Source organism: Nannobrachium achirus (genome assembly GCF_963921795.1).
Source record: "Nannobrachium achirus genome assembly, chromosome: 20".
Lineage (NCBI taxonomy): Eukaryota > Metazoa > Chordata > Actinopteri > Myctophiformes > Myctophidae > Nannobrachium > Nannobrachium achirus.
Genome location: NC_137827.1, coordinates 29916420 through 29932352, shown reverse-complemented (window position 1 = coordinate 29932352; position 15933 = coordinate 29916420). Strand labels below are relative to the sequence as shown.

General features: G+C 43.6%; 1 protein-coding gene across 1 annotated transcript in view; it reads right to left on the bottom strand.

Moving 5' to 3' along the window:
• The window catches only part of aqr (aquarius intron-binding spliceosomal factor), an 82352-nt gene that overhangs the window by 60389 nt on the left and 6030 nt on the right, over positions 1-15933 (bottom strand). The window contains exons 8-16 of the mRNA XM_080750745.1: positions 15720-15788; positions 15455-15555; positions 15255-15334; positions 14075-14139; positions 12093-12209; positions 10955-11068; positions 7772-7875; positions 3304-3406; positions 332-452 (exon numbers count right to left, since the gene is read on the bottom strand). Of these exons, the coding sequence (XP_080606871.1) occupies positions 332-452; positions 3304-3406; positions 7772-7875; positions 10955-11068; positions 12093-12209; positions 14075-14139; positions 15255-15334; positions 15455-15555; positions 15720-15788 (874 nt within the window). The remainder of the gene's footprint in view (positions 1-331; positions 453-3303; positions 3407-7771; positions 7876-10954; positions 11069-12092; positions 12210-14074; positions 14140-15254; positions 15335-15454; positions 15556-15719; positions 15789-15933) is intronic.

Genomic DNA, 15933 nt, shown 5'->3' with positions numbered 1-15933 from the left:
AGATCTGGTTCCCCACTCGAGTAATGCGATTAAGAGGTGTTGCTTTGATTGCAAGTGTTGTAAGGTGGTATCTTAGTAGGTGAAGGTGCCCCTGCCAGCTAAAGAGGATTCCTGATTGCCAGATAAGTGCCCTTGGGATGTAGGGGATAAAACAACATGGCGCGTGTGTGTGTGTGTGTGTGTGTGTGTGTGTGTGTGTGTGTGTGTGTGTGTGTGTGTGTGTGTATGTACTCGCGAGTGTGTGCATGTGTTGTGTATTATAGGGCACTGATTAGATATGCAAACAAGTCCATGTGCCGTGGTGCACATGCACGCACACAGAGACACACACCTTCTCCAGAGTAGTACTCCGTCGGCACAATGTTCTCATCCCAGATAATCTTCTCCGTTGGATAAAGGGGCATCTGGTTAAGTTGCTCAATCTGAGAGATTCTCCGCTCATGACGAGATACCTGTGTGTGTGTGTGTGTGTGTGTGTGTGTGTGTGTGTGTGTGTGTGTGTGTGTGAGAGAGAGAAAAAGAGAAATATATGACATTAAATCGACACGTTTTAGCATGCAGCCTTTATAAGCATTAAGAATGCATACATAGTCACACGTTTGTTTAACCAACGAGACAAATACCAAGTATTTATTTTGTTATTATCTCACAACCTAATCAGAATGGGGTCGTGTGTATGTATGTCTGTATGTCTGTATGTCCCAATGTCTTGCATCTGCAACTCCACGTTCAGCAGTTGTTCAATTGTCTCAAAAACATAATACAAAAATCAACAACGCATGTTCCTTGCTGACCATCAACTTTTTTTTTTTTTTTTTTCTTTTTTTTTTTTAAATATGAGCGCCCGTTAGGGCGCGATTTCTAGATGTGAGCGGCCGCACAGCGGCCGCGAACTTCTAGTTATATATAATAATTCAGTGATGTTACTAGGTTTTCAATGTAATGGGCCCCGGGAGAACATTCAAATGGGTCCCAGAAAGGTTTTATGAGTCCTCAATACAATGTTTTCGAGCGCTGTGAGCTTGTAGATCGGCTATTTTCAAAATCTTTGCCTATTTCTTATATTTATTTTACAATTTGGCTAATGTTTGAACTTAGAACTACTAAAACATGTGCCCCTAATGAATTCGGGTGCGCAAAATGGCGTCGGACGTCGGTGGAATCAAAACATTGACGTTTCTATCGCCTGTTTAAGACTTTCTACGTGGATTTTATTTGTGTTAATGTAGGGTAAAGTAGGATGCTTTCACCCATGAACAATGGTGGTGTATGTGGAATTTTAAAATGTTTTTCTTTTACCGCGACCCGGTAAATTATTTTAACATGGACTCCAATGGAGGCGCATCCCCGGGACCCAAGGACCATGACATGAATGAGTCCCTGGGCGACTTGAATGAGTTTTTGATGCGGGATGCGCGCGTAATGACATCACTGATAATTATTTTGTTATTAGGTGATTGAGTACATGGTACAACATGTTTCTTGACTAATCAAACCCATAGTCATAGTCGTCAAGAAGAAATCTAGGAGGGACAAGGGATTGGATTCTCAGTAAACGTGAAGGAAACGTCTGTGTGACGAGAGTGCTAAATATGGGAATGCCCATATATATATATGGAGGCCACAGGCTGGTTCTACAGACAGGGATCTCCATGTATGGTCATAAAAGATGGCAAAGGGTGCAACATCGACCTTTAGGGCGAGGTTGCTTGTCGCCCTGAGGCATCTTACTAGTTACAGTACATGCTAGGTTCTTGCACTAATCTCTAGGTTCATGACCACACCAGTAGCATGAAGTTTGTCTGCATATCCGTGCTTTAACATGTCCTGGAACACTACAGTGGAAGAGTTTAGGCTGATATTCCTGTGTTCTGCTAAAGCCAACATGCTCCAGGAGCTGTACAATATCCTCGGCTCTCCACTTGCAGGCTGCAATGCAAGGCTAATCCTGTTACAGCCTCCTGTCGGTGTGGAAAACCAGGGTTACTCTACAATTTAAAAGATACCTGGATAGACATCTCTTGTATAAACTGAGGAGAACTGTTCCAAAGTTGTCATACCAGGTAGAAGAGGGTTAAAACAGGGAGGGACAGGACATATGCACAGTTCATAGTATGACCTTCAAGTGATAGAACAGTGTTGGTTAAACATTGGGCTACACTGCCTACCCAGCTTTTTCTGTGTCCAACAAGATGAGTGAAAGCCGTTCAGAGGAATAGTGTGCCTGGCTCCACATATGAGCAATGTCTAAATGAGGATCTGCCAATGATGCGGTGTGTCCTGAAAGCACCCCCGGAGGTATTTAGAGAGTGATAGACCAAACTCATTTAAACTCAGTGCAACTCTGGTAAAAGAGCGCATTGTCCTTTCTGGGGAAGATGGGGGAAAAAAAGCATTGCTGTTCATAAATTATTCACCCAGTGAGGGGGAATGATATCTGCCGCAGAATACAGACTAGCTCATTGGCCCCATCAGGAGGTAAATCGTCTAAACTGGTCTAAATGACAGCAAAGGACCGGCTCATCATCCTTTAGGCTTAATTATGGGTGTGGTCTCCGCAGTGTGTGACCTGCCTTGATGCTGCAGGGTGAGCTCTGACCAGCAGCCTATCTCCTGGGCCCGGCAACTGTATGTTACACAAGCCCCCCCAATATGTAGGAGAGATTTGGTTGTCGGGGGCAACCCTGGGAGCACATAAACGAGTCTCCTGACGTTGGCCAATGCGACAATCTAATCAACTAATTATGAAAAGGATCCTCTCTACGGCTTCTCAGCGGGGGCCTGGGGAGGGTCTGAGTGGGTAATTAAGAGTACCTGCAGGTCAGCCCACTCACAAGCGCCCACTTTAATGAAGAGGCCCGTACACCATGTGTTGGACACTTGTAGGACAAGAGCCCACTAGACTCCGGAAAGGGTTTTTAGAATTTATTTAAAGGGAGGGTGGGAGGAGAAAGAAGGGACAATCAGACCAAAAAAAGAAAACAGAAGAAAAAACAACAAGCATGCCCTCCATCCTCACTCAGCACGAGCGTCCTCGTTTTCTTCACCCATAACAATTGCCCACATAAGGCAGTAATTGGATTAAAAAGGCAAATTCAAGAGGGGAGGACATTGCATGTGTTCCAAGGTCAAAAAAATAAATAATTTAAAAATGAGAAACACAAAAACCCCATTATACTGTGTAATTCTTGCTTAGCAGCAATTGTTCCTGCTCCTTCTCACATGTCTCAAAGGGGTTGGAACAACTATGCTCTGATGCCCTCATGAACACATCAGTGAGGAGCAACAGCTACACTTACTTACCAGCAGCTCAAGAAGAACCTCCTTCTCATAGGTGGTGTCTTGCCCTTCAGCCAGCTCTGGTAAGAGGCATAGATACGAGGCCACCCGGTGGAGTGTGTTGGGACTACAGGGGTGGAGATTTGCAGAGGGAAGGTGAGAAAAAAGAAAACAAGCATATAAAACAGAATTAATGATCCGCGTCCTCTTTACATAATTTGAAATTATTTACTGTTTTTATATTGTCAGCATGGCAATTACAGGCAGACACTCACTGCCTCTAAATTAGAGGCAGTCATTGTATTGATTGGTGAAATGGTCATTGGTGTATAGACGAAATCTGATACTTCATAGGGGAAATGATGTATCCTTACTATATGAACTACTCTTTACAGGTGCAGGGATTTGAAGGTTTTCTTCACGTATAAGCGACTCGAGTTTCTTTCAAATGGCAATATCAACAGCACTATATACACATGAGGATGAAACGGGGCCGTTCCTCATTCTCTGTGCTCGTTAGCACTGCGGTGCGAGGCAGTTTGCTGGTTTGCTTTGACACTGCAGCCTGCTCTGTCAGCATGCGTGTCTTAAGGGGCCGGGGTGCATCGATGCGACGGGATTATGAAAATCAAAGCCCATCTCCATCTCTGAGAGCTGAGACAGGACTCTCTGCATACAGATCTGTCTTAATCGAACTGACACACCGTGACACAGGCATGGGGCCAGCACACAAGGAGGGACACACAGTGACAGGGACTGGACAGCCACACGTGGCAGTGACCGACGGTATCTATGTGTAGGGTGATGTGCATGTGCGCCCCCTCAGCCCCTGCCTCGTTTGTTTGAACATTTGGGGTGGCAGTTCTGCCATTGCTGCACTTTAGTCGCCCAGTCACTGGTCTGGTATAGGGATATGTAGACAAACAGTGACAAAACAACAACTCACTGTGAGTTATGGAAAGAGAGTAGACTGGATTGGGTCATGGCTGACAGCTTAGCCACAGGCATAGCTACTCTAAAAGGTAAGGGAGAGGGGGGATGGTTGCCCTTAATATTACATTTATAATCAGTTTCCTCTTCAACCTGGGGACAATCATAATAACCGCAAACTGAACTGACCCTCGTTCAGAGCTTATGGAAAACTTTCTGTTATGCAACATTATTAGATTTGTCTGTAAAACTCTGGAGCAAACATGTTTTTCTGCAGCCACACAGGAATATGTGAACAACTATAATATGATTTCCTTGCGCAGATGTAGTTCATGCAACCTTATTTATGCAAGGTTATTGTTTATTCATTGTTACATGTAAATAGTTTATTTGATGTTGAACAACTCTAAGCCAAAAATAACTATAGGTTACAAATATAACTCTGATTATTTGAGTATTACGAGCGAGATTTCTCGCTTATGGGAAAACGCCCTCTGGCGTGATCACAGAAGCATTTATTATACACTTCCAGACTAGTCATTGGCTGGATCAAGGTCGCACAAGGCCACGTCAGCAGGGTACCACCCACCCTTGGAGCTACATACTGTAAGAGACTGCAGTGGCCCAGTGCATTATTCAAGATAAGCATTTCCTTCCTCGCTTATCATGCATGGAGGGTGTTTCGGTGTTTTGAGTGACATCTCACTTGTAATTCTCAAATAACTGGGGTTATGTTTGTAAACTATAGATATATTTCAAATTACTCACTCAATGTCTTGAGTGAGCTTATGGGAGATGTGATAAATTCCCAAATTGCCTGGAAACTTATTTCATAGTCCTGACCTGTCAGCCTAAGGGATTACCCTCTTGTCTGGAACCCACACTGAGGACTGCATGCACCAGGGGCGGTACAATCACATTTGATTGATTTGAATATGGTACTTTATTAACAGTTTGCAAATAGTACAGTTGTACGATATTACAATCATTGCTAAAAGGATAACACAAAAAGTTGTTTCCATTGTGGTCCTGTGTATTCAACTCCCCGTAGAGACTATCCCCCCAGTTTACAGTTCACTCGTATATGATCGGCTTGTTGAAAGCAGTGTTGTTTTTGGCAGGCATTTTAGATTTAGTCTTAGTCTTAGTGACGAAATGCTTATTAGTTTTAGTCAGACTTTAGTCATTTATATCCTTGATAGTTTTAGTCAACGAACCCACACGAAGGTTTTAGTCCAGTTTTAGTCAAAAAGAAAAATGTGTCTTTAAATAAATAAATGAAGTATTAGACATTGGAATCAAAGTTGGCAGGTGCAATTGAATTCATAAAGCAATAGATTGTATAATAACCAGTGTAAATTACACCTGCCCTGTTCTTGTCATCGTTTCGTCAACAAAAACAACACTGGTTGAAAAAAAGAAATGTCGCTAGAATCAAGCTTATGCAGCTCAAGGAAGTGTTGCCAATTGTCAACATTTCAAGCTATGTTCGGTGTAATATTGAGGAAATAAGTATCTTCTTTGGTCTCTGGCCTCAGATGACACATTCTCTCTGCCTGTATTTCCGTATTTTATTCCATTTGAGACATTTCTTGGTGTCAAAACTTTGGAACGTAGGTAGAGCTGCATTATTTGTGTTTTTAAGCTGGAGAGGAGAGCATCTTTGAATGTTGCTAACAAATCGCAACTGACAAATCCTACTCGTTATACCTTTAAGTGAATCGACACATGTAAGAGTCAGTGTACGTGGACAGGTTATGCAATAATGCTGTCTCTGTGAGTTTAGGAGGACTGAGAGCATAAATTCGACATGGTGGTGGGTGACTGGGAGCTTAGCTGGGGGGTAGTGCAGCTGGAATGAACAGGCATTAGTATGAGTTGCTTGTATGAGAGGTGCCTTGTTAAATCTGGCATATTTGGAGTGTCCCAAGTCCCAACCCCAGAGCTGCTCTGGTGACAGTTGTGAAATGGCAAACAATGCAGAGCCTGCTATATTCATAAAGCTAATACTGGGAGGAAGAGTGCCATTTCTGTGAAATACATGAAAAGAGCTCAGGCAAGTCTACCTGATTCAGCTGAACTCGGCTCATATCCCTGTGCTCAACTCTCAGGAACTTAATGTGGGGTTTAAGCATCTATAATCCGGCACAGAAGTAAAGAGGAAATGGAAGTGGGGAACACACAGACAAAATGTGTCTCGCGTAATGCTTAGTCACCATTCTTTCTCATTTAATGCAGACTTTCATCAGAGGAGCTATGATCAGGTAGAGCATAACAACCTCCATTCCACTCCACTCCAGGGCCATCTGTCATTCAGACAGATGTTAGATTAAGATGTGAGGCAATTTGCATGGTACCTGTATTTAAATGTTGGAGGCAGAGATTTTCCAACCTTGTGGCCAGCAGTTATGTGCCAAATGTGAAAATAGGAAAAACCTAGACCCTTTTTCTGACTCTGTCCCTTTTGTGCATGCACATAAAAACACACCAACATGTGTGTTAAAAACACAGTTCTTCACAGGCCAGTCCATCAAAGCGAGGGGGCTTTTTGGCTCTCCAGCATGCTAATATGAACTGACAAACACAGCTGTTCAAAGAGTTTATTCTCAAGCCACTGCAAATCGATTAAATTAATGAGGCGCGTCTTTCTCTCTGGCTTGTACCAGCTGCCTGTTCAAGGACTTCCTGGCTGCCAGTTAGCAGACAGCAACAAGGCATGGGGGCACGATATTGACAAACAAAAAGAAAATGCTGAATATTGCCTTTGCAGTATGAATTACAATACATGTGGACACAGCGTTTTATGTAATTTTTGAGTGCTTAGTTTTGTGGTGGGAGTGAGATATGTAATATTTTGCCTAGTCATTTTCCCTGGAGCCAACACCTGCACAGCTTATTAACTCATATAGTGCCAATCCCGAGAAGACTCGTGAAAAATACTTGAGTATCACATGGTGCCAATCCCGAGTATTCTCGTGAAAAGTAATATATTACTGTAACGGCGGATACATTACCGAGAACAATGGCCGGAGGTCCGGAGACAAAATCTGTCGCTGATTTCGCATCATCACGGCTCCACGAGCACAAAATAGTCCCATCCATAACATTGAGGTGGACGGGGGATCTCATCTTTAATGTCCATTATCTCAAAACTACACTTTAGAAGCTAGGATGGAGGCAGATGCTCGCTTATGTTACACATGTATAAAAGCTCCCGGTCGGCCATTACACAACTCCACGTGGACAACGATCGGTTCCGGCGCAGGACGCGATGACGTCAGACCGGAAGTGTTTGCGCTGTGGACTTCTGGCCTTCAAAATAAGATAACGGGGGTGATGCCAACCTGAGACTGGCATCGTGGACTTTATAATCCGTTAATTTCATGGGCACTAAATGAGTTAAGAAGAAAAAAAGAAAAAAAAGAAGGCTGTCTAAAACAACAGCAGAGTGATGTTACAATGTCAAGATTGATGTGTATGGAAAAGTTATCTTTGTGTTTTTTTTTTCCATATTCATCATGTGATAACTGTTCATTGTTCACATTTCAGCAAAATGTCTTACCTGAGATGACCAAAATGTTTGGTCAGGGACTCTCGTGTGTCTACTGCTGCAACGTTGGACAGGGCAAAGTCCTGCAACTCTGGGAAATGGGCGAAGGCTGCCCTCTGGAATACAGACCGCACACAAACACACACAGAACACTCAGATATTTTATCTATATGGACCTATCTATAACAGTCTATAGTAATTCAATTTGAATATCACTCCCGTTCTGTATTTGGGTGCTATTAACGTTATGTCAGCTGGCCCTCAAGTAAATAAAGGACAATGAATGATTTACAATGAAGCACTAGTGTGAAGTAACATTTCTGCCGTTAGTGACGGCTGCTTGTAGAGATATGCGGAATGATTAATTTCACTGACATTTAAATAATATTTTTGTTTATTTGATTAATCAGTATATCCAATTAATTATGCATGCATATATATATATTTTTTTTTGCATATTTTTATCCTCAAATTAGTCAAATTTCTTCGTCACCAATTAATTTCTCCACATATACTACCGCGTGTTGTCTGTCGCCTGCCAGTGAGGATCCCCTACTGGGAGAATGTAGTGGCTATGTGCAACTCATCCTGCCCAACACTCCCTGCTGAGTATGTGCAGTGACAAAGATCCCCCTCTCCGCCCGGCTTCCCTCCCCAGAACACATACCACTTGTGTTGTATAAAGACAAAGTCGGATGCACTGCAGTAGATTCAAACCCCAAGACTCTGCAGTGGTGCGTAGGTACGTTACCACTGCGCCACCCGAGCGCCTGACAAACAATGTTTAAACAACTGGTTTATTATTTATTTCAAACCAGCCAAAACACTGACGTTTGCCTACAAGGCAACAAAGGCATGGCACCCCTATACCTTTAAAACTTGATCCAACCTCAAAACCCCTCCCACTCACTTAGATCAGCAAACACAGGAATGCTGTACGAGCCTTCCCTAAAATACCCTGGACAATGCTCCATGCATCCAGAAGTCCGGTTCAGATTAAGATATACAAGATTTTCGCAGGCATGTGTCAGCATATTTGATTTTGAATCTTGTTTCTGCATTTATGCCTGCTTGGGACCTATAACATTCCAGGCAAAGTCTTCATATGAACACTGTGCCGGCAGTATTATGACATTGCTTGCATATTCTGAGTGAGACTGTTCAATATTATGCTTACAGTCATATCTCATGTATGAGTAATAAGTACTGTACTCAACCATTCCACCAAGAATGAACCGGTAATTATAGGGCACTAGACCTTACCCGTTCGAATATATGTGCTGCAAAATATGTGCAGAGTGTGGGTTTTGGGGAAAGTAACTGTAACTGCATGGTGCGTGCGTGAAAATATGTGGGAGCATCATAATGTAAGGAGCAGCCCATGGAGGAGTGTATATTTATGATGGATACAAATAATTTAACAGCAAAATTAGGTGAATAGAAGTATGAGGATGTATTTGCTCCACATACGTTTTCTATACCCGTTGGAAGATGAGACACACATCACCCGTTGCATGCGTGACCCATGCAGAGAGAGAGAGAGAGAGAGAGAGAGAGAGAGAGAGAGAGAGAGAGAGAGAGAGAGAGAGAGAGAGAGAGAGCAACATTCCTAACTGTGAGAGAGGCTACAGATCCCATGGCCTGGAGGAACGGACCGTAACGCTGACAACAGGCTGTAGAGCTGTAGAGTGAAGAAACGCTAAGAAATCGCTAGAATTTGGGAAAAATGAAATTCGGGCTCCGTCATTGTGTGTATAATGCTAATGACCAATGCCATGTAAAATTTGAGATCAGTCGCTGAAGCGAGTGAATAGATAATGCATTTTGTGACTGAGTGACTGACTGACTGACCTCTCTCTAAAATTATATGTTAGATGTGAGAACCCCTCTACCACTGCTTATGCCTACAACATAACAGTATTCATGACACTAGAATCTTCTCTCTCCTGGCTCCCAAAATGTGGAATAAACTCCCCATTGTAGTCAGAAATGCAAACTCACCCCAAGTTTCTGCCATAATCTGAACACTCTCAGACACACTATTCAGTCGCTCTGAATAAGAGTGTCTGGTAAATGCATTTATTTTTATTTCATTTCATTTAGTAAACATTTAGTAGAGGCAGCACTGAACCCCAACATCCCAGGAACCTCAGCATCCCAATTCTGGGGGGAATATTCCGCAGAAATTGACGATCTACAAGCTCACAAAGCATTGCAATGCGACTTGCTGCTGTGAACTTGTAGATCTACTATTTTTGGTGTAGAGATTTGGTGTAGAGGAAACAAAGCAGTCCAAGTACATCTGTTCTGCAAGGTCGGTTTTACTGAGAATAGAGGGTTTACGTGATTAACCGTTTAGTGGAACGAACACCGACATCACCTCGCAGCTCTTATGAGCCAGGAGGAAATCGTGTGTGGAACTGGTTAGGGTTACGCCAGGGCTCCACTGCAGCTCAGGCCTCGTGCCGGCGTCGGACGGCGTCAAAGAAATGAACCGGGCGAATTTTGAGGTTGGACGCCATCACCGAATGCAGCGCAACGTCGGCAATGGAGCACCCTTCATTGATTAAAAAGGGAACATTCCCTGCGTTGACGCCGGCATGACTCCCGGTGGCTGCAGTAGAGCCCTGGCGTTAAACATGCAAGGTAGTGCATGCTAGGTGAGCTCATAGTTCTGCAGTGGTTATCTGGTGGATAATGTAATCAAAAGGAAACATTGCATGGCTTTGGTTCAACATCAAGGGTCATTCCGGTTGATATCACATCTCTGAAATGGCATCTGGTAGCTGGCAGCAAACCAGGATGTTTACATATGCGTGTCTCTGTTTCTCTCTCTAGCTCTCTATGTCGCTCTCTCAATCTCAGCATGGAGCCCATGTACTCCGGGTGCACATTAATTCACAGGGGGATCAAATCTGCTGACAATAAGTAAACAATCTGTTTTGTTTAGTAGGGAGATAGGGAGTAGTTCAAAGAAGAATGACTTATTTTCTATCAATTACCCAATCCATGAAGCCTTGAATTCATGGATCTGTTTTGTTTTTGTCACATTCCTGAGACAATAATTTGATGTGCAGGTCATCAAATTATTGGTGACAAAAACAAGGCTTAGGGTAATTGATTTTTGGGTGAACAACAGCATAATTTACAGGACAAAGCAAGATGAAGCAGGTAGTGGATAAGAGTTGCCATTACCTGGAGTGAGGTAATTCGATCATAGTGCAGGGTGGTCATCTCTTTCTGTGTCAGGGCGGTGCCTGTCTGGTCGTTGATCTCAAAGCCGGTATAGAACTTCAGCATGTCCAGCAACTACAGAGAGAAAAGACAGTTTGCTTCCATCAAACAGTGGTCATCGATTTAAATAACCTATTAAATATGTACTCATATTAATTATTAGGATAAAGAATATAGTTCCTTTCCGTTAAAAGGTATCAAAAAAGTGCTAAGATAAGATGGGGAACTTAGAAAGGATCCAAGGCAGCTCTGTTCAGTTCAAAGTAGAAAAAGTTTTATTTTAATTCATGGCAGCAAGTAAAAAAAAAACGACCAACGCGTTTCGGCCAAGTGTGGCCTTCAGCGGACCCATCTTTCTTTTTAGTGTGTGCAAACACTCTGACACACTAAAAAGAAAGATGAAGAATGCGACACAAAAGAAGAATTCCTCTTGGAGGCAGAAGGAGCAAGTGCATTATCACACGGCATCGCGCTAAATGCTAACTGCCGCGTTAGGATCCGTGGCACGGACCAGCCGCGGACCGGTGTTTCGTCGCCAGCCGCCGCTGCACCACTGCGCCGCTGCAGACAATGCACTCGCACTCCCTCCGTGGAGGTAATTGTACTTCAAAAAACAAGTGACAACAAGCTAAAAATGCAAGCTCTGCGAACAGACTACGACCTGCTACAACCCAACTCATCAATGAAGACACATTTGAGTGTGCAGCACCCCACAGAAGTGGCAGAGAAAGACACTTCATATCCGCCCATTAGCAACTTTGTCAATACACCTCGTCAATACATCACTGCATTAATAACCCAAATGATAGTGAAGGACATGCCCAAGTTTCGTGGAAGGAGGTTTCATTAAGCTTTAGGATTTGGAAAGTGTGGAACCAGATTAAACGTTCCCATGCAGATACAGTAAAGAAAACATCATAATAATCCATTCGCTTTTTTTTTTTTTTTTTTTCACGGAGAGGGCGGGGAATCGATTATTAATCGAATTGTGCTGTAGAATAATCGATTTTGGTAAATGTAAATTTTTGACATCCCTAATCACAATATCAATAATGTATCGCTATATTTTGGCATGCACGGTTGTATCTGTGCGTTTTACCTGGCAGAAAAGATGTCCCTCCTTCTCCCTGTTGGTGAGGTTGGCCAGGTGGCAGCTGACCACTAGGTGAGAGTCATCCAGCACTGTGTTGAACCAGCGCCTGGTGGGCAGCAAGGCCTGCACACACAAGATACACGTTAACATTGAAATATAGGGTTCAGAAATGCCTCTGTGCAACACTTGTTGTCTCCAGAAAACTATAGCTGGAGAGACCAAAGGAAATGATATTATCATGTGTTTTGAGAGTTTCTGCAGGGCATTGAGGAGACTACAGGAAAGTGAGGGCAGATAGGAGATGTTGTAAAAGCAACACGGCTACCAAAGGGAAAAGACGTGAATCAATAATCATGAGGCGATATAGTCGGCATGCTAACTGCTCAAGACAGCAAGAGACCCCAAATGGATTAAAACAAAAAACAACTATTAGTGAGAAATGTGTTAGACCCATATTGAACAACAGCCAGGATTGAACGTCACCACCAATAACAAATGTGTGGAGGATGCCCGTCGTAACCTTGGTCCCTTTCTGAGGTGAAAATGTTTGATGCTGATGAAGACCTCCACTTTACAATCAATGACAAAAACAATTAGTCATCGCATGGACTGACATCCTATCAAGGGTCAAAGGGATCATTTGACCTTGCTATAAACCAAGTTCCCAGCATCCAGTCTGACATTGTATTGATCTTGGGGTGGAGGGTGGGAGGCCTTCTCTAGAGATCATAGAAACGACAAACAATAACAGACAGCCTGACAATAAAACGTAACCAGGAATTGGCTGGTTGAACTAAATAGACCCATAGTAGCCTTTGATTCCCTGATACAAAGCTAGCAGAATAAAATGCCATCTACCAAGGTACACAAAGGGCCTTTCATAAAAGGGATAAATTTAACTTCTTCAGTGGGCACTGGCAGTTGACAAAGTAATGAGAATTTGATGCTCTGACAGCTAGCCCAAAGATGAAGGAAGGAGGTCGGCCCATCACATGAGAGGAGGAGAAACAACACAGAAGGAAACAGTAGCACTATGAAACAGAATATGTAATGGAATATTGACACTTAAAACGCCACAAACCAAAACACCCATTCTCATTTCAGTCATTGGGAAGCCGCTCTTCAAAAGGTGGCAGGTGCAGTGAGTGATACCACGCCAGTGACAAGGCTCCTTTATCTCCGGCAGCCATCTTTGATCTCTCGCACAGCCCTGACAGCTGGCTCTAAAAAAGGCATGAAATGGAGGATCTCCTTTTTTCCCTGTGCATTAATTCACAGGTCATCATCAGAGAGGGGAAGTATGGATTTCAGGCAGCCGTGGCTTTGTAAAAGGATATCACTAGAGGAGATGGAGAGGAAAGGAGATGTCTCCGGAGACAGGCGGCTGGCTGGGCCACTAGCCTCTGCCAGGAACAGCAAGGCCGGCCTGTCAATGCGCAGCCAGGAGGAAATCTATTCAGCCCCATCGCCTGTAAGTGGAGATCCACACGGCGCAAGCAGGAGCAGCCATCTTAACTAAGTGACACTGGGTTTTTGTGCCAGATAAGGCAACCCAGATAGTAGAGATTGCATACCTTATACCTCCTATCAAAAGTCATCGGGCTGAAAATAACCTCTCTCGCACTGCATGTAATGTAGCTTTGCAGGCGGTACAAAAAGAGATTGAATGGGTGGAGCTCGGATCGTACATTTATCTCTAGTGTCTCTAGACCTGAACCGGCTGTAACAGGAAGGACAAGAGGCAAAACTGTCAACTGTCTGGACATATTCACACATTGTGTTTGTTTTCATCCTTGTGCCTTGCTTCACAGAGCAAGTGGTTTCAAAGAACCCTTAATCTGATTTTGATTAGATTAATCTTATCTAGATTAGATTAATGGGTTTCAGGTAATTCATGCAAGAGTCAGAGGTTTGAAAGCTCAAAGGTGGCACTTTTGGTCCTGTGTGACAGGGCTACCCAGTTTATGTTACAACAGGGCGTGTCTTACCTCCAAATCTATCATGAGCTCGATAAACCTCTCACAGTAATGCACCATATCCATGGATACAGGACCTGAGGAGTACAGAGGGAAAAAAACAGATTAAACATTGGCAAACGCACACAATTTGCTAGGCAGAGGGGTGTTTATGCACCTGGGAAATGAGAGCAAAGCAAACGCATGTGGACAACACTGTGGCTTCACACCGAGTGTGTAAGCCTTGCTAGGAGACAAGGATAGCAACGCCTGCCACAGCAGTACACTGAGAAGCGAAGCCCTCATTAAGAGTGTATGTGCGTGCACTAGTGTTGGTGCAAAAGCTAGGGGAATGCAGCAGCTAGCTAGAATGATGGTGGATCCTGCTGGGCTGCAGATTTTAATCTATTCTGTCATGTCTGAATTCTACCGCTCTCTCTTGCACAAACGTGCGCGCACAGTCTCACACACACACACACACACACACACACACACACACACACACACACACACACACACACACACACACACACACACACACACACACACACACACACACACACACACACACACACACACACACACACACACACACACACACACACACAATTCTTTGTGTTCAGGTGGGGGGCCTCCATGTCGGTCTGCATTACAACACAATGGCCAGTGCCAGTGGCAGCTGGAGCACATGCTCTTTCAGTGGCTGCACGGGTCACAGAGGAACAAATGAACTTTTGTGACCGACAGGGTAACAAGAGGGAGACAGAAAGGTGTGTCACACTACTGGAGGTACTGAGCAGAGGACGGATGCAACCTGAGACCAGGCGTGCACAACAAATCATGCCACAAAGAGGCAGACAAGTGTACAGTGCATCATGGCACAGGGGAAAGGTCATCCACAGCACAGTGTCATAAAGCGACCTGTTACGGCACCAAGGTCAGAAGAAGAGTCTGTCTCACCCGATCACGCTTACACTGTTAAATACAGCTTTTTAACTCTGAGAGTGTAAAACAAGTTACAAATGGATAAATGAACACTGAGGATTTATTTTCTGTGTATGTTGATACATTCTTTGTGGGAAAGAAATATCTCATTCTCACATTGTGACACAACAGTCCAAAAGCTCATTCAACCTCTCGTGGCAATAACCTATGAAGGATCACAGTGAGGTGTATTAATGTGCACACAAGTGATGACATGTTTGATGTTTACCTGATGCTGGAATGGATCTCAGAACTCCCAGGAACTTGTTCTTAATGAGTGCTGATAGAAATGTTCTCTCTGTTTTGGCTCTGATGATAACAGAAAAGAGAGAAAACAGTGAGCATGAGAGACTATCAATGACACCATAGCTTTTCATTTTACAGTTCTCTGTAGATGCAGAGATTGAAGATTGAAGAATAGTGCCTTACTGCTCAGCATCCCCAGGGTCCATTTTATCGTATTTCTTCTTGATCAGGTTCCAGAACTTCTGAAGCTTTGGAACTTTCTTCAGCTCGTGCTGGAGTCTGGACTGCAGACACGACAGACAGCCACGTCAATTGAAAGTACAAATCCTTTTTTGTGCTACCAGATATATCATCATAACATGTGAATACTTAAGCAATGTCATATCACATGGCAGTTCAGGTAGGTGATGCAAATGCTTGACATGGCGGTAAAGGTATGAGAGCTTACTGGTAAGAGACACGTCCACATAGGCAGGGATATGAGCTGCTGAACCTGCTCTCTAATCAAATCCACCTCCTAGGAGAGGGGGAACAAAGGAGGGAGGATGATGGACGGCATGAGGGAGAGAGAGCAAGATAGGGGAGAGACTTGTCAAAAGTATTGTTTATGACAGATTTTTATTGCACTCCAGCAGCCTTTAATAAAAGCCTGCAACTAAAAT